The following is a 20,423-nucleotide window of genomic DNA, read 5'->3' on the forward strand; positions in this document are numbered from 1 at the left end:
ACGTTTTTTTAATTATGTCTGTTTCATCTACCTAGAATATTACTAATCCATATCAGAACAGGTTACTGTTCACCAAGATGTGACAGACAGAAGTTGGTCAATGGGTGACTTCTTATCTACATCACCTAACCTTTCCATTAAAAATTAAAAAATGGGGACTTCCCTGGCGGTCCAGTGGTTGTGACTCTAGGCTTCCACTGCAGGTGGCACGGGTTTGCCCCCTGGTTGGGGAACTAGGATCCCACGTGCCACACTGCACGGCCAAAAAAAAAAAAAAAAAGAAAAAAAAAGCTGGAAAAGGCAAGGAAATAGACTCTTCTCTAGAGCCTCCAGAAAGGAACACAGCCCCTGGTGACACCCAGATTTAGCCCAATGACATATCTGATTTACAGAACTGTAAAATAATAAATTATTTTAAAAAATAATAAAAGAATTTAAAAAATGTAAAGCAGCATCAGGTATTAGAAGGCCGTCCAGGTGGCATGTGGAAATGGTGGTGACTGATCATTATTTCATTTCTTATTTAGCTGTGATCCCTCCCCTACCCCCTCAGTTTTTATATAAATTGCACTCTTTCAAGATGGAGATAATTACTTTTTCTTCACTGATACTTTTGCATCTCTGCTTAAAAATAAGATACAGTAATCATAGTCTTCCTATGTAGATATGAGCTGCGCAGTTGTCGATCTGTGTGTTGTTTTGAGTTGCTACGAAAAGAGTCACAAACTTTAGGATTCTCCACATAGATTTTCGTTAAACACTAATTCTTATGAAGTGTTTGTTGCTGCTCTATTTTGAGATTTTCTAAGATTTTCTGTGTGTTTTTATAAATGATTACTAAGAATTTTATTAAAAGTTCCCCTTTAACAATGTAATAGTTCCTTTGGTAATCTTATCTACATCACCTAACATTTCCTTTAAAAATAAAAAAAATGGGGACTTCCCTGGCAGAAAATTATTTTGCAAGCCCATTTTAAGGATTATTCTAGTTTAATACTGAGTTTGAAATGGAAACAAAGTACTTGTCTCTGAGAAGATTTGACAGACTCTATAGCTCTTTGTACTATCTTTCTACTTTTCTAATACATTGCCCAATAAAAACCATAAATAGAATAGTTTAACTTTTTCACAGTGGAGCTAGGATGTTTCCTCCTGCAGTTGTGGATTTGTTTGTTGTTGACTTAGAAAAATGGAATATAAACTAAATTTTATTTAAAATTTGTTGACCATATTAAAATACATTGAGATTCAATATTTGTGAACAAAAACGACCCAGCAATGCAGTGAGAGCAGAAGAGCAAACAGTTGGAGTTCTGTAAGACAAAACAGGCCTGTTTAATCTCTGATCGCTCATTCACTTATTCATTTAAAAACATTTGTAGGAGATTGATATTCAGAATATGCAAGAAACTCATGTAAGCCAGAAAGGAATATACAGGAAATATAGAAGAAAAATCATTAAAGGACATTTACAGAAGAGGATACATGAATGAAAATAATAATAAATAATTATAAAAATAGCTAACATTTATTGAGCACTTCTTTGTATCAGATTTCTTTTCTTGGTGCTTAACTTTTAACCATTTCATCCCTCGTGATAGAAGTATTATTATTATCCATACCTTCCAGAGGAAGCAACTGAGTCACAGAACAATTAATAATATACTTATAACTACTTGGATACTAAGTGGAAATCTGGCTTCAGATCTCTCATACGTATATGGATACTCAGCCTCACTAGTTGTCAGAGAAATGTGTATTAAAGTAATAACCAAATAATACCTTACAACAATCAGATCTTCAGAGATGTGAAAATCAGATAATATCAAGTGCTGGTGAGGATGGAAAAATGAGGGGAGGCCTCTTCCATTATTTGTTGGAGTCTAAGCTGGTGTGGCCATTTTAGGGAACAGCAGAAGTTCTTAGGGAAACTGGGTATGCTAACCCTGACATCCTGGCAGTTCTACTTTTGCACATGTTCCAGAGAGAAACTATCAAGTCAGTGCATATGGAGACACACAGTAGGATGCTTATTGCATTGATGTTGGGGATGTGAGGAGTTGAAAGTACCATAGGAGTCCTTTTCTAGGGAAATGGTTACCTTGGTATATTTATAGGATTATACTGTGGAATGCTTGGAAGAAATTAACTAGATTTTATATTTAAAAACATAGATAGATTTCAAAATTAGTTGAATGAACAAACAATAAAAGTTAAAAAAAGAGAATGAGATTGTAACGTAATACCATTTATTAAAAAAATAAAATACACACACATATAATATTGTGCATTTTCCTGGATATGCTTACATGTAAAAACAGGTATGTTGGGTGGATAGAAAGTGCATAAGAGTAGTTACCAAGGAGTGAGAAATGGTCTTGGAAATAGGGAATAAAGGGGAAAGCAATAGGACACAGGGCAGGGGGAGGGGGAAGCTGGGGTGAAGTTAGAGTAGCATGGACATATATACACTACCAAATGTAAAATAAATAGATAAGATGGTGGGAAGCAGCTGCATAGCACAGGGAGATCGGCTCGGTGCTTTTCAACGACCTAGAGGGGTGGGATAGGGAGGGTGGGAGGGAGATGCAAGAGGGAGGGGATATGGGGACACGTGTATGCATATGGCTGATTCACTTTGTTATACAGCAGAAACTAACACAGCGTTGTGAAGCAATTATACTCCAATAAAGATGTATCCAAAAAATCAGATCTAAAACAGAAGAGGAAACTTTCACAGATCACTGATGAAAGCATGGCATGGCATAAGCTCAGTGCGGGCCAAAATCTAGTCTGCTCTGTTGGTCTGTCCCTTGAATCTAAATCAGCACCTAGGGTATAACAGGTGCTCAGATAAGTAAAATAGGAATGAAGAATGAATGTATAAATTAAGAAGAATGATCTATTCAGTTCCACGTGCCTGAGAACCAATCAAAATTAGTGTCCCTCTACTAATTTCTTCCTTTATAGTTAAATACGTGTTACATATAGGCACCAGGCCAGTTGCTGGAGCTATAAAAGTGTACCAAACATATTACCTGCCCCTTAGGGGATCATAATATATTTGGGAAGAGTGAGTGGAAAACTACTAATAATGTCAAATATGATGAGTACTATATGATGGGGGTTTGCAGATTGGATTGGAAGCACAGAGGAGGAATGCCTGGACAATTGTGCATTCGTTCATTCATTTGACCGATGCTGAGTTGAGTTCCTACTTTGCGCCAGTTCCTCTTTTAAGCATGAGGATACAATTAGGAGCTTTCTTGGAACTCTTATTATCCTGGGGAAACTGGCATTTATCAAATAACCACATCAAAAAACTGAAGGTGCAGAATCGCAGTGGTGTCACATGTTCTCTCTGATAACTTATAAAAAAGGACGAAACCAAACGTTGATCTAGATTTGGATTCCAAGGGTGGTTTCCCTAGAGAAGGGATGGGAAAATGCATGAGTCTTGGAAGTCAATTAGAACATAGTCACGGCTATGGTGGAGGGTACATGTTGGGGGCAATACCAAGATTAAGTGAACAGTTTATGCACAGCTGGTTAGAGACTGACCACATGGACCTCGTAGACCCTTTTCCTCCCAGAAAAATGAAGATTTGAAGACAGGTTACATCGGCAAATTTGTATTCTGAAAAGAACTGTCTGGTTACCTTGTGAAGATTGGATATAGAGGGGAGGGAATGGAATGGAAGTTTTCAAGTTGTTAACAGTAGTTCAGGAGGGAGATAAGATCACTTGACTTGGATGGAAGTGGATATGGAGAGAAGTGATGGATTAAAAATCTATTAAAAAAGGTAAAATTAAAAGGGCTTGGTTGATGGATTAGATTTGGGATAGTGTGTTGTAGTGGAAGGGAGATCAAAAGTGACCTGAGCAGGATAAGGAAAAACAAAGCCACATCAGAAGCATTGCGGTAAAACTGTGAAACACCAAACTCAAGGAAAAAAGCCTTAACGGCAGCTGGAGACCATTTTGTAAGATGTATAATGATATCGTGGTTAAATTTAAAAAACATAGTTTTGGAGATGTATATGGTATGAGTGAAATGATGTAATGTCTGTGATTTCCTTTAAAATACTTCAGATGAAACAAGAAAAAGATAGATGAAGCCAACTCTTGATAATTGTTGAATCTAGGAGATGATAATACAGGGGTTCATTATACTGTTATCACTGTTTCTTTCCGAAAATTTAAAGCTATTCATGTTTTAAAAAAAGTAACCAGGGCTTCCCTGGTGGCGCAGTGGTTGAGAGTCCGCCTGCCGATTCAGGGGACGCGGGTTCGTGCCCCGGTCGGGGAGGATCCCGCATGCCGCGGAGAGGCTGGGCCTGTGAGCCATGGCCGCTGGGCCTGCGCGTCCGGAGCCTGCGCTCCGCGGTGGGAGAGGCCACAGCAGTGAGAGGCCTGCATACAGAAAAAAAAACTTGTTTAAAAAAAAAAAAAAAAAAAGTAACCAGAGAGAAAAGAAAGATCACCTATTGAGAAAGGAATGACAAGTAGACATCTCATCAGTGACAACAGAATCCCCTAGGTAGTATGATACAAACTTTCAAAATGTTGAAAGTTAAAGTCGTGTCCTAACTGGGCTTCCATATTCTGATAAATTATTAATTATGAGTGAAGGCAAAATACAGACATTTCCAGAGAAAGAAGGACTGGAAGAGTTTTCTGTTTACAGACCATTGTGAAAAGAATGACTATAGCATATACCCCAAAGGAGAAGAAAATTTAACCTAGAAAGAAAGAAGCAATGGTGAAGCAAGGATTGGTAAACCTGTTGGTAAGTTTAAATAAATATCACCTGTGAAATAATAATAATGACTAACTTTGATGATGTAAAAAATGACTTATAACAGTAGTATAATATGAAAATGAAAATCCATAACAGCTAACATATATACTAGCCACTTCTCTCAGCCCTTTCCATGTAGTGACTAATTTAATTCTCATAATTCTCAAGCAATTACAATTAACATTTTTATCATTAATTTAATTTTTCTGATGAAGGGACTGATGCAGAGTGATGGTTACTAACTTACCTATTAAATGCTGGAAAGAGATAGAGCCAGGACTAGATCCAGGTAGTCTAGCTCCAGACCTGGTCACTTGAAAACCGCACTATACTGAATGTATAGCATATTCAGGTCCTTGTTCTCAAGGCATGTAGAGATACAGATTAACATTAGACTGTGTAAAGTCATCATGCACTGACATTTAAGTGCAACTACTGAAAGAGTAGATAGAAATATTAGATTATACAATTTTGAAATGACAAAAAGGATACAAATGGAACAGAGAAAAAATGATAGATCTATTTAAAGCAGGAAAGGAGAAAAAAGAAGCAAAGTGAAAGCAAGATGGATAGCAAACATTGAAAAAGATAGTAGAACAGAATAGGAATCTGTCTGTAGCTATATCTATATATCTGTCTACACTAAATTTACCTATTAAAATATAGAATGAATAAAGTTTTTGTTTTGTTTTAGTTTAAATAAATTGAACAAAAAATTGGATAAAGAAGTAAAATATGATTCTATGCTTGACAGAAGATGCATCTTAAATATAAAGCCCACAATTTTGAATGCAAAAGGAAGGATAAAGTCAGTGATATTTGATGAAATATATTTTAAGGCGTTCACATTATTGAGGCTGAAATTGTAAGAGGATTTCACCTGGAAGACATGAACCCGTATGCACCTAATAATATTGACTCAAAGTATTGATATACGAGGCAGAAATTGGCAGAACTATATAGATGGACAACCAAATCAATGGGCTTATGGGAGATTTTAATATCTTTCTCAGGAACATAGAGCAAAAAACCTAATAGAGATTTAGAAGATATAAACAAAACAATATTAATCTCAATATATTTAGAGCCATTTACCTCAAAATTAGTGGTTAAACATTGTTTTCAAGCATCTAGATCCATTGCTTACAAACTTCGTTAATTACTGGTCTAGAAAAAATCTGAAGAAATACCAAGAATCAGTGTGAAATGGCCCAGGCTTTTGGCAATAATGTTAGATAGGAATAATAAAGAAAAGTAACCTGGAAATCACATACATTAGGAAGTTAACGACATACTTCTAAATAATTTATGGGTCAAATAGGAAGTTATGAAATATTTAGAAATTAATGAAAAATGAGAACACTGCTTATTAAATTTCATGGATGCAAGTAAAAGCTATACTTAGAAGGAATTTAGAGCCTTAAAGAATATAGTATAAAGAGCCTTAAGGATCATATTAAAACATGAATGATTTAAAATTCATCAGCTGATCATTTTATTGAAACATTCAGAGAAATAACAGAGTATAAGGAAAGAAGCAGGAAAATAATAAAAATAAGATTAGAAATCAATGAAATAAAAAACTAAGAAATAATAGAAGGCTTAATGAAACCATAAGAGAATTCTTTGAAAAGACTATTAGACATACCTCTGACAGTTTTAATCAAGAGAAAAAAGAAAGTACAAATATTATTAGAATTGAAGTAACTCTAGATGGAGAGATTTCAAAAATAGAGAATATTATGGAGAAATTCTTTCTCATGCTTTTAAAATTTAGATGAAACGCATAATTTTAAGAAAAATATGAATTATCAATAACCATAGATATAGTGAATCACTAGTCAAAATCTGTCCTCTCACTCACAAAACCACCAGGTTACACAGTTTTATAGGTGTGTTTTAGTTAAAACACTATCTGGGTAAAGGTAAATCTTAAAAGCTTCCCGACACATCAAAGTAGGTTACCCCGCCCCCACCCTCACCCCAGGAAAGCAAACGGTTAACCCTAGAAAATTTATTATTATGATTCACTACCCTAATGGAACACAGGAAAAAAAAGAAGAGAAATATCATCTGAATATGATGAAAGCATTAGAAAAAATCCAACATTATTCATGACATAATTCTTGGCAAACAATGAATAGAAGGGAATTTCCTTATCTGGCAGCAAGAATTATAGTTGGTAGTGAAACAGTAGAAGCATTCCAAATAAAGTGGAAAAACAAGATAAGGATGCCTTCTTTCACTGCTTTTTAAAAAAATTTGGCGGGGCTTCCCTGGTGGCGCAGTGGTTGAGAGTCCGCCTGCCGGTGCGGGAGACACGGGTTCGTGCCCTGGTCTGGGAGGATTCCCACATGCCGCGGAGCGGCTGGGCCCGTGAGCCATGGCCGCTGAGCCTGCGCGTCCGCAGCCTGTGCTCCGCAATGGGAGAGGCCACAACAGTGAGAGGCCCGCATACCGCAAAAAAAAAAAAAAAAAAAAAAAAAAAATTTGGCATTGTTCTAGAAATCTTGACTGAGACCAGCCAACACAAAACAACGCAGAAAAACTATTAGAGTTATTTCAGACAGTTGGCTAGTTTCAAAGTCATTTTACTAAAATCAGTAAGTGGCTAATTTCAGAAACAATAGATTAGAAATATGATTTTTCAAATCCCATTCACAGTAGCAACAAACCATAAGGTACATAGAAGTAAATCTAATAGAAGATGTGCAAGGCTTATATGAAGGAAATTGATAAACTTAAAAATGGGATAAAGACTGAAATAATCAAGAGATATTCCATGGGTATGAGTGTTAAGATCTAACATTTGAAGGTGTCATATTAACATGCAAATCTAGTGCAATTCATCCAAGTCCCCAAGAGGATTTTTTTTGTGTAAATGTGGAAAATGATCCTAAAATTCATATAGAATAATAAGGAAGCTTTGAAAAAAATTAAGGAAAAGTACTGGTCTTATTAGACCTCACAGTTTATTACTTATTTATTTTTTTGAAAATTAAAAAAAAATTTATTTATTTTTTGGCTGCATTGTGTCTTCGTTGCCGCGTGCAGGCTTTTTCTAGTTGTGGTGAGCAGGGGCTACTCTTTGTCGTGGTGCACGGGCTTCTCATTGCGGTGGCTTCTCTTGTGGAGCACAGGCTCTAGGCACGTGGGCTTCAGTAGTTGTGGCATGTGGCCTTCAGTAGTTGTGGCTCGTGGGCTCTAGACACAGGCTCAGTAGTTGTGGTGCACGGGCTTAGTTACTTCGTGGCATGTGGGATCTTCCCGGACCAGGGATCGAACCCATGTCCCCTGCATTGGCAGGCGGATTCTTAACCACTGTGCCACCAGGGAAGTCCACAATTTATTGTTTAGTTTTAGTGATTCCAAAATGTGCTGTTGGCACAGTGATAGACATACTGACCAACAGAAAACAATGGAGATCTAAGTTTGTATGAGAACTTCGTATATGGAGAGAGGCATTATAAATCAGTTAGGAAGGTAGGACTCTTCAGTAAATAGTACTGAGACAATTGATCATCCACATAGAAGCAAATAAAATGAGATCACTATTTCTCATTATTCACATAAATACATTCTGCATGGGTTAAAGCTCGGACTTTGAAAAGCAAAAGTTTAAAAATCTTGGAAGAAAATATAGGAAAAAATATTTTTTGACCTTGAGGGAAATGAAAGATTTCTTTAAAGAGACCCAGAAAGCAGAAACCCTAAATGGAACATTTGATATTTGATTGCATTAAAAGCAAAACATTTTATTTGATCAGGGACATAAGGTACAAGACTAGCACAGACTAGGAGAAGATTTTTGTAAATCATACACAGGCAAATGACTACTGTCCAGAATATACAAAGGACTACTATGAACCATGAGAAAATAGGTAAATGATCCAATGGAAGACTAGGCAAAGGAACAGGGCAGTTTGCAGAACAGGAACATATAAGCCAATATACATTTGAAATGGTGCTTAATACCTGCATTACTAGGATGATGCAAATTACAACTAACAACCAGACACCATTTCATAACCATTGATGAACATACATTTCAAAATTTGTGAGGATGTGGGCAGGCAGGGACTGTCATACATTGCTGGTGGGATGTAAATTGGTATAGCTCCTTTGAAGAGAAATTGGTAATGCCCATTGAAATGAAGGACAATTACAACATGAATTGAAAATCTACTGATTTTCATGCCATGGTTAATTCTAGAGTGGGAGGGAGGGGTGTGGTAAGAAGGGGGTGTACTACCTCAATGGAATTATAATGTTTTACATGGTTAAGAAATATCTGAAGCAAATGGGGAAAACTATCAACATTATTTAAATCTGTTGGGGGTATAAGAACGATGCACTTTTGTACTGTACTTTTCTATATGATTTCTCTATGATTGGAATATTTTGTAGTTTCTTTAAAGAAAGAGTTGAATGGAGAGGCTTGAGGACTGAAATGAAAGTTTTCAGGACACTCATAAGTAGCTCTTCCTGAAATCTATATCCACGTTGCTCTCATCCTTACTTATTTTATATTTTTACTCAAATACCACCTTCTCAGTGAGGCTTTCCATGGCCTTTGACATTTTCTAACTCCTTCTGATCTACTTTAATGTTGAACACTTATTACTATTTAACATGCTATATATTATTTGTATTTATTTGTATTGTTTACTATTTATAGTGTATTATTTGTAGCATTTATTTGTATTGTTTGTATTTATCCATCTTTCCTACCAGAATATAAGCTTCCATGGTAGGGATTTTTATTTGTTTGGTTTACTTTCTAGAAGAGCACCTGGGACAGAGTACACTGTCAATAAATATTTATTAAATGAGTGAATGGACAAAGGAATTCTGAGTTCTGACCCCTAGGTGGTGGAAGGCTGCCTGCATCATTGAAAGATCCACAAGAGAGGGTTGGTGCAGGAGGGATGCTGTGTTTGAACTGTATGGTGCTGAGTTGGAGGAGAAGGTGGCATACATAAAAGTAAGGTTAGCAGGTTGCTGGAAATCAGGGAATAAAAGGGCAGATGGGACAAAACAAATCGAAACTGAATCCAACTGAGCCCTGAGCTCCTGTATTTACAAGTAGATGTTCTTGGGTGTCAGTCTTACTGAAGAAATTTGACCAGGCATAAAACGGATGGCTTAATAAGGAAATGCTCTACATTTATTTTATCTCACTAAAAAACCCCCCAAAACCTGCAATTCAGTTTACTACAAAAGATGTACTCTATCTCAGAGGGGGATTAAATGCTACCGTTTTATCTATGGGGTGTGACAGTATTAAACAACTTTTACTGGTTTCCAAACATTGGATCTGACTCATCTGTTGTTTATAGTTTATTGTGCAGGGGAAAAAAAGATCAGTTTTTCAAGTTAAAAATAATAACAGTCATGTTGAATGTATCTTCATTGAAGACTTCGATGTTGAAAGAGATTTAAAGAATAAGGATATATATGTTTTCCTATGTGTTAGGCTTTTGCTAAATATTTCTTTCCCATCTTGAGGCTTGCTTGCTGTGGAGCTGAATGAACTAAAGGTTCTTAGGTGACTCTAGGCCAGTAGTTCTTCAATTTTAGTGTATATATAATTCAATTGGTAAGTTTGTTAAAAATGAAGATTTTAGGGCCCCATGGAGAGAGGTGATTCAGAATTTCTGCAGTGTATTGACCCAGGAATCTGAATTTTAAACAATTACTCCAGGTGATTCTGCTGCAAAGCATAATGAGACAACACTTGGAAAATTATTGCTGTAGATGATTCTTTTACTCAATCATTTCACTTTTGTGTGTGTGTGCACCAATTACATGCAATAATGTGTTATGTGCTTGGTAATAATATATGTAAGTAAATCAGGTGTGCCAACATTAGCAGACTGAAAGCTGTAAATAATTATATCTACAACAGAAAGAGCGACACACAGAGAAGTACAAAATATGCTCTTATATGAAGCTGAAAATCTAACACAAATTAGTGTATTAACTGGCATGAAGATAAAAAAAAGTTATACTAGCTTCCTATTGCTGCTGTAATAAATTACCAGAAACTAAATGACTTAATGCCGTACAAGTTTATTCTCTTCCTATTCCAGAGGTTAGAAATCTAAAATGAGTTTTAACAGGGTTGAAATCAGGGTGTTGGCAAAGCTGGTTCCCTCTGGAGGCTCTAGAGGAGGATCTGGTCCTTGCCTTTCCAGCTCCTAGAGCTGCATGTCTTGCATTTAGTGATTTATGAGCTCTTTCTCCTTCTTTGCATCTTCACATTTCTCTCTGCTTCTGTCATCCTACTGCATTCTCCTTTTCTGTAGTCAAAACTCCTGCCTCCCTCTGGGTAAGACATTTGTGATGACATTTAGGGCCCATCTGAATAATCCAGGATAATCTCCTCATGTCAAAATTCTTAATTTAATCACAATCAAAGTCCCTTTGATAACATTCACAGGTTCTACGGGTAGGGACATGATATCTTCGGGGCAAGGTCTGCCTCCTGCCCTTGTACCACCTGCTCCAGTCACGCCAGCTCCTTCCCCATCCCCCTTGGAGCCTCCTCTTTATGTTTATTGGCTTGTGCATCTGGGTTCTGGCTTCTTGTTTCTGTCAGAGTTTTGTGTGTATTTATTTTCCTTTTTCTTTGCAAAAAAAACCCGGTATCTTCCGAATTTTAAAGAAGACTAATACTCTTGGGCTTTTAGCTTCTTGTTTACAACATCCTTCCCTCTTTGTATCGATGTATTTTTCTTCTACATAGTATCAAAAGCACCTGCTCCCTTCTGCCTGGCTTGTTTTGTTTCACTGATTTGTATGAAGAACCCCCAAATCAAATTATATTCACATAGGCGAATTAATTCAGCTGTAATGGTGGAGAGTTTAGTGACAACACATCATTGTTTTACAGTTATTAAAGAAAGGGACTGATTTTTTTCAGTTAGGCGAAAGGAAAAGTAAATTTGTTATTGTTATTAGAGTGAAATTTGAAAGGCATGAAATAATTTCTCTGTCTTCCAAAGTTCTTAATGTATTCTTTCAGTATGAACTTTTCTCAGAGAATAACTCTGGCAAGCCAGAAGGTTTATTTAACTTAACATACCAAAGTACAAATGTCAAATCAGAGCAAATGTTATTCAAGTCCTTACTTAACAGGTGTGCTACTGCTGTAAATTTTTTTTTCCCTTTGCTGTATGTTGTAACTACACACTGTTTCACATAATTGTATAGCAACCACCACAATTCATTTTTAACACAGCAAATAATTAAAACAGTCTAGAAGAAAGGCACTAGAGAAATTTAGTTTCACTGTCCTTTAAAATGACTCAGTGACTATAGAAAACCTTCTTTTCAGATTCTTCATCTACAAAATCAGAATTCACTGCTGAACACCATACTGATTCTACAGGTATTTTGTAAAGATGAATAAGAAAATCTGTGAAGTATTTTAAATTATTAGAACAAAGTCTCCAGAATTATTTAGTGTAAAATTTTATATTTCTGACAACTGCATGTGTTTACTTATTTGTATTATATTACAATTGTATATGTATTTTTACTTTTCCTTTGAAATCTTTAATACAGTGAAAGTAGAACATTATATGTAAGAACTTGAATAGTTGTTTGCTTCTCTTCAGTTCCATGGTTCTCTGTCCCTGTCCTGATGAATCACCATCTCTATGGAGAGAACTTCTTTGAAGAGCCATTGTAAATTTGGTCCACATTGATTTTCTCAATGATTAGACTTAGTTACTGTATCTCCCCACTGGACTGCAAGCTTCTTGAGAGAAGAGACCATGTCTCTTTTGCTTACCTTTGGACGGTCAGCACATGACCATTGATATATGCTCATTAAATAGTAGCTAACTAAATATCCCATTGATGATGTCATTTACCTGTCTTTGATGTTCTAATTCTGAGTTGCACAGCTATCAGAGACAGTCAGTTTGAACTTATCTAAAGTTTCCTACCATTATGACTCCTTTGCAAAGAATGTTCTGTCCTAATAATGGCGTATATCGGACATCAGTGCCACCTCTCCTACCCCTAGCAGCACAGATGGCATTTCACAGATCATGGCACTTTCTCTTGACAAGTGCAGATGTGGTCTCAAGTTTCCTCCTGACATGTCCTCTAAGAAGCCACTCTCAGTTGTCAGAATAAGTTGAAACTTAATTGCCATCCCTGTTACTGTGAGAAAGTGAAATGACCAATGGGATTGATGGTATCTGCCTTTAGTATTTTCCCCCTTCTATGATCAAAGCACAGTTGACCCTTGAACAATAAGGGGATTAGGGGCACCGACCCCTTGCACAGTTGAGAATCCATGTATAACTTTGGACTCCCCAGAACTTAACTACTTAAGAGCCTACTGTTGACCCAGAAGCCTTACTGATAACAGTCAGTTAACACATATTTGGTATGTTATATGCATATCTACATATATTTTATGCATTCATGACATGCCTAACCTTTTTAAAAGTTTTTTTATATTTCTAGACTACGTGGTTCATGGTTTTTTTTTTCAAATTGTTGCAACCTCCAAAAAGTTTTCCAATGTACTTATTGAAAAAATTTCGAATATAAGTGGATCTGTGCTGTTCAAACCCATGTTGTTCAAGGATCGACTGGACTTAAAATCCTATAAAAAGATAAAACAAACATACTTTAAATATAGAGGGTCCATGAAACTACAGAGTAAAGGCCACCGGGTCAAACAGAAGCCCCCTAGGAATACCTATTTTGGGCATTTAAATTTTCTATGGGATCAAAAATATGTAGCTCCTAAACCTTAGCTCATTGCTGCTGTGTATTCCCACAGTGGTGGGGCCATAAGATCATTTTTTCCAAGGCCAGCTTCTTCTATTTCATATTGGCTGGCTACTATAGTTATGTCTGTCTGATCAGTACCAAGTTCATGGACAGTTCAGGGAAATAAAAAGAGGAACACTCGATTAAAGGATGGAGAATGACGGCTGAGTAGTTGGTATGTATTTTCAAGGGAAGCGAAAAATGTCAAGGAGTTAAACTGAGTGAAGATTAAAAACAAAACCTTTTCATTATTTTCTTTTCAAAGTAATTAGTGACTAGATGAGAACAATTTAGGCAAATTAGTATGATGTACCAGCCTCTCAGGGTTAATATGATATATAGATAATGATAAACTGTTATCCCTGGAAGGAACTCTGAACTGAGACCCAGAGAAGTTAACAGACGTTCCCAAGTTGACAGTCGTTACTGAGAAAGCTGAGTCTCATATCCCTGTGTGCCAGTTCCTAGTATAATGTCCTTTCTATTGGACTTAATGTGCAGTTTGGTTTATATTGGTTGTAGCAAGAAGCTACGCAGAGGGAGAGATAAAGCCTGGTTAGCAATTTACATTTTCAGAGCTGGGCTCTTATCGTGGAATGTCAGAAGAGCAAGTGAGCAGGTGTAATAAAATTATATTTCATTGCTTTTGAGTGATAACTGTTTTTGAAGATTTAGTTTCTATGTTATGATTAAGTAGAACCTAGTTGCTCTAAAAGAAGAAAACAACTGTGATGTTTTTTTCACAGTATAAGATGAATTATTGCACAGCCAACTCTTGATTAACAACAAAGGAATTATCCAGTTTGTGAAATATTTTGGACTTCCCCCGCCCCCAACCCCACACTTCAGCTGGTCTCACTTGTTCCAACTGGGCACTGGATTGAGACAGGTACAGATAAGGTGAATGATTGTTCATTACTAAGAATGTGACTACAATTGGCTTTATTTGGTAACTAAAGTACTTGTTCGATAGAATGTTAGGACCAATTGGATAAATCTCTCCATTTCTCTGCATCTCTCCTGCCATCTCTCCAGTCCAAACTACCGTCAACTTTCACTACAATAGTCTAACTTATTTCCTTTGTTTGAGCCTAGTCCCTCCTCATCTATCATCTATACTGCAGCTAGCGTCATCAATTAAAACTTAATTCTGATTATGTCATTCTGTGGCTTAAAATCTGTGACTTGCCTATGCCTATAGGAGTGAATTTGTAATCTACCATTTGGTTTACAGGTCCTTCTTTAATTTGGTTTGAAGTTTCTCTTATCTCTGCACTTTTCTAATTTTATTTCTCTTGGACATCTTCACAAGCATCCCCCTACATCTCAGTTCACCTGGTGTAGGTCACTGATGTAATCTTTCTGCCATGCAAAAGTAATTTTATCATTTTCTGGCTTAATATCCCCCCATGAATTACCACCAGTATTATAATTAAGTCCTATTATTTACTGTTGCCTTTAAAATCACTTATCATTTGGTTAACATTGTTGCCTTAGCACAATGGTACTTTTGTATGGTTAGAAAACTAATAGATAAAAGTCTTTGCCCTCATGCAACTTACAGTCTTAGGAAAAAGGCAGTCAGAAGCAAAATGAATAAGTAAAGCATATCTTTTGTTAAATGGTGATAAATGTATGGGAAACAATAAAGCAAGGAAGGAGAATAGAGTGTCCTGGGGTGGAAGGGAGGACAGTCAAAGATATTTGGAAAAGTATATCTAAAGGAAGAGAGGGCACGAGCCGTGGAGATATCTAGGGTAAAACTCAAAGCCTTAATGAGAGAATCTCTCTGGCATGTTTGAGGAATGCCAAGAAAGCTAGTGTATAATTGGCGTAAGGTTAGTGTGGAGCAAAATGGTAGGAAATGAGACAGAGAAGTAAAGGGGATTAGGTTTTTATAGGGATTTGGGAGCCCTTATAAAAACTTGGACTTTTACTCTAAATGACATGGGAAGCCACTAGAGGACAAAAAGAAGAGTGGTATGATGTGATATTTATTTATTTATTTATTTTTAAATTTTATTTTTGGCTACGTTGAGTCTTTGTTGCTGCGTGCAGGCTTTCTCTAGTTGCAGAGAGCGGGGTCTGCTCTTTGTTGCGGTACGTGGGCTTCTCATTGAGGTGGCTTCTCTTGTTGCGGAGCACAGGCTCTAGGCACACGGGCTTCGGTAGTTGTGGTGCGCGGGCTCAGCAGTTGTGGCTCGCGGGCTCTAGAGCGCAGGCTTCGTAGTTGTGGCGCACGGGCTTAGTTGCTCTGCGGCATGTGGGATCTTCCTGGACCAAGGCTCAAACCCGTATCCCCTGCATTGGCAGGCGGATTCTTAACCACTGTGCCACCAGGGAAGTCCCTGATATTTATTTTAATTGGAACTTTTTGTTGTTGTTGTTGTTGTGTAGAGAAGAGGCTGAATGGAGTAGGGGATGAGGCATCAGTAGGAAATGAGAGCACTCATCCAGGCAAGAAATGAAGGAAGCTTGGACCAGGATGGTCGTGGTGGGGTTGTGAGAAGTGATTGGATTCTGGATATATTTTTAAAGTAGATCCAAAAGGATTTGATGACCAGTTGAACCTGGGAATGTGAGAGAAAGAGTGAAAACAAGGATGGTTTTGAGGTATTGGGCTTGGGCAGCTGGATGGACATGCTTCAGGAGGAGCAGGTGTGTACGTGTGTGAGTGTGAGTGTGTGAGACAGAGAGAGAGAGAGAGAGAGAGAGAGAGAGAGAGAGAGAGAGAGAGAGATTGGGTATTTGGATTTTAGACGTGTTAATTTTGAGAAGCTTATTAGATATCCAAGTGGAGATGTCCTGTGGGCAGTTGGAAGTCTGGAATTATGGGGTAGGTCTTCAGCATCTAAATAATGTTTATAACCATGGGACTCGATATTGTCTTTAAGGGACTGAGTGTAGACCGAGAAGTGGTCTCTATGGATTAAAATCTGAGATCCTCCAACGTTAAGAAGTGAGAGGGATGAGGGAGAGGATGAGGATGAATCAGCCAGGAGGCTGAGAAGGAGTGGTCAACCAGATAGAAGGAAAGTAAGATAGAAGCCAAGTGAAGAAAGTGTTTGAAAGAGGGGAAATGATCAACTGTGTCAAATGCTGCTGATAGTTTAAGCATGTTGAGGACTGGGAGCTGACGGTTGGATGGTTGGATTTGGCATCCTGGGGCCATAAGTGATGCTGATGAGAGCAGTTTTGGTGGAGTAGTGGGGATGAAAGCCTTGTTGTGGTGACTTCAAGAGAGACCAGAAACAGGGAGTATAAATGGGCAACCACCCTCCTTATACCTATTGTCTCAGGGTGTTAAGTGCTCCTGTTCATTTTGTAAGTATTCTAGTTTGCGTATTAACTTACATGTTAATTCTAACTATATAGGAAACTCTTTCAAGGACCGTTACTGGAAACCATAGCTGGAGGAACTGTGGTCAACAAAGATTTTTCTTAAACATAGGAAGCGATACAGAGTATGTGTTTGCTGATGAAAAGGATCCAGTGTGGAAGCATAGATTGGTGATATGGGAGATAAAGGGGAGAATTTTGAGAATAATGTCTTCGAAAAGGCAGGAGGGGTAGAATGTGGAGGGTTTGGCCTTGGGTAGGAGCTCAGTCCTTTTTAATGGGAGTTCATTCCATTATATTACAGGGGTCCATTGTAATGGGAGGGAAGGCAAAATGCAGTTACATTTCTCACATTGTATTTTGCTGTTGATTTGTTTGTTTCTCCACATATTGTGAGCTTCTTAAGAGAAGTAAGAGTAAGTGTTTTGTTTACTTTCTGGCAGAGATTTTTATTGTTCTATTTCTACTCTCTAGTACAATGCCTGGCACACAGCAGGTGTGCAATAAATGTTTAAATGACTAAATGAAGGCTCTGTACTAATCATGTGTACATTTTATCTTCTCACTCAGATTGGATCATTTCCATCAAATCTTGACAACCAGATTGATTTAATTGTGCTTCTCTTGTCTGGGCCTACAGATAGCTTGACTAACAGGTAGAGCTGATTGACAGGAATGGCTATGTTTCTACTAAAGTCAATGACGCTCCTTGGGAGTAAAGTCAGTGACCTTTTGCTGCATTATTTTGCAGTGGTCCTGGTTATGGTTTTAACATGAATTTACTATTTACTTCACCTTGAACCTTCTGAAAACTATCTGTTCTCCTCAGTGTCCACTTGGCACTCATGGCTTACCATTCATATGGCAAGCATCATTATCTGTTATTATTATCTAATTTACCTTTATTAATGGGAAGCTCTTTGAGAATGGGGATTACATTTTCATTGCTTTTTGTTCCCAGTAATGCTTTGTACCATCTGTGGTTAGAGAACATGTCTTCTTCATCACTTAAAAATGCTTAGTCCAGGCCCTGGTGCAAAGCAGATGCCAAATAAATATTTGTTGAATGAGTGAATGTAGGAATGAATGATTCTTGTCTGTGGTGTGTGCTGTTGGTGCACAGACCAGATCTCCTTTCCTGTGTGGTGTGAGAGCTTATCACCCAGCTCTCACTCTTTTGCTTCTGACAGTTCACACCTGACCTCTTCTCCCAAGGACTCTCCTTGGACAACAGGAGCTGCATCATCCAGATACTTCAAGAACAAGTGGCTGGGATTTTATGCCTTCTCCTGGGTAACCAGTATCCAATGACTGAGATGCAGAAATATGGACGCTCTCTTACCTCAAGGCAGCACAAACTCACCAGTTCAATTTACACTCTAGAGCTCCCTGTAGGATCAGGCCGAGGCCAGGACTTCACTTGAAATTACACCCTTGCTTGGCTTTTTATGCTGCCTTATACTGTTTTCCTTGCTCCCTTGTAGGTTTCTCCTTGAGAACACTTCTTTGATAAATCACCTGTACATTCATACTTTCCTTAGGGTCTGTTTTTTGGGAACTTAAGACATTGCATGTTTATAAGCAGTTGATGTCAGGGGTAGGGGGTCCTAACCACTGTCTCTCTGAGAGTGGTAGTTTCTGCTGTTGCAGGTGGTGTCTCCTGACAGTTTTTGGTTTTATAGTCCTGCCCACCAAAACTGTAGGCAACTGTGAACTACATTTGATATTTCATTTGGTTGTCAGATGGGAAGTCGTTTCACAATTTCAGTAAATAATTGTTATTGAATTTAGTAAACATCTTATTGAATTACAGGTTTTTTTTTTTGTTTGTTTGTTTTTTTTTTTTTTTTGCGGTACGCGGGCCTCTCACTGTTGTGGCCTCTCCCGTTGCGGAGCACAGGCTCCGGACGCGCAGGCTCAGCGGCCATGGCTCACGGGCTTAGTTGCTCCACGGCATGTGGGATCTTCCCGGACCAGGGCACGAACCCGTGTCTCCTGCATCGGCAGGCGGATTCTCAACCACTGCGCCACCAGGGAAGCCCTGAATTACAGGTCTTTCTAACAAAGTCAGAATGTGTTTTCCTTGACTTTTTGCTCTTTTTGATTATACACATCTCTGTTGTCTTTCTTTAAGAATAAGAAAGAGTTAATTGTATAATCAATTTTTATATGATTGAGTACAGCTCTCTTTTGTCTTCCTGTTGAATATAAAGATCCATTTCTACACACCAAGTAAACCATTTACTTTTTTAGTGATTGCAAAGAACACAAACTCCGTTATCTGTAGAATGGGATTGGAAGTAATGTGTTTTAGAGCTGAAAAGCACTTTAGCAACCAGCTGGTGGCTAACACCTTCATTTTATAAATGAGAACACTTGAGACCCAAAGAGGTTAAGTAATTTGTTCAATATCTCCCAGCTTGGTTAGTGGCAGAGCAGGAGTAAAACCCACCTCCTGGGCTCTCTTCCGCTCCACAAAATACAGATCTCTTATTCACAGAATTGATATGAGGATTAGGGACCACATCTGTGAAAAACAGATTTAGCCTTTGGAAAGAAAGATGCCAGATAGCTTTATGAAAGCTTTAAGAAAACTAATCTCATTTTAACCTTTTCTGTACAATTGTTAGTTTCGTTCAGTTTTATGTTATTTGCCTCAGGCTCCTTTTTGGCCAAGGGCTAGATAATATACAGTGCTTGATTTGAAAATCAGTATTAAGGATCCAGATTGTGTTGGAAATATGACTTAACTTCAGCTGGTTTTGAAGCCGGTAACGGTTGCAGGCAGCCTTCCAAAATGGCAGTCATTTATGTAGATGAAAAGTGTTCTATCCTACTTTGCATATTGGGAATAAGGACAATTGGATAGTTGCTTCCAAAGAAAAGAAGAAGCATAAATTATTTTTTTGTTCAGCCTGGTAATACTTCCAAAGCTTGTTGCAATGTGACTTTAACAAACCATGAATTTTCTCTCCTGCCAAGCCACCATATCCCACCTACTTTCAGCATAGTCAGGAAACCGTTATACTAATCCACCGTACCTTCCTATCTCTAGCAAGCACATGTAAGTGATAACTTTGAATATTTATTTTGATGCAATATAAATCTTCTCTATGTCAACTTGTAAATCTGGGAAACTGTGACTTGCTCAACTTGGCTACTTTAATTGTTTAAGTTTGGTTCTTTCAGCCACAGCGTGCTCTGATATATGAACAAGGATGCTGCTTAATATTCGTAGTATTCAAAGTGATTTGTATAGGCTCATATATGCAGGGAAGATAAAATTGGAGGATCAAAAGGCTAAAGTAACTTTTCTATATATTTTTAATTAGGTACGCTTATATGCAAGACCTGATGCTATCAGAAGAGGATCCGGGGACTATGCTCTCCATATAACAAAGAGATTAATAGAATTTTATGAAGACTACTTTAAAGTGCCCTATTCCTTGCCAAAACTAGGTAAGAATTTTCTTGGTTATTTTATTGT

General features: G+C 37.6%; 1 protein-coding gene across 1 annotated transcript in view; it reads left to right on the forward strand.

Moving 5' to 3' along the window:
• Positions 1-20,423, forward strand: part of TRHDE (thyrotropin releasing hormone degrading enzyme) — a 430,192-nt gene that overhangs the window by 106,596 nt on the left and 303,173 nt on the right. The window contains exon 3 of the mRNA XM_059082402.2: positions 20,269-20,395. Within this exon, the coding sequence (XP_058938385.1) occupies positions 20,269-20,395 (127 nt within the window). The remainder of the gene's footprint in view (positions 1-20,268; positions 20,396-20,423) is intronic.

Source organism: Kogia breviceps, chromosome 12 (assembly GCF_026419965.1).
Source record: "Kogia breviceps isolate mKogBre1 chromosome 12, mKogBre1 haplotype 1, whole genome shotgun sequence".
In the NCBI taxonomy this organism is placed as follows: Eukaryota; Metazoa; Chordata; class Mammalia; order Artiodactyla; family Physeteridae; genus Kogia; species Kogia breviceps.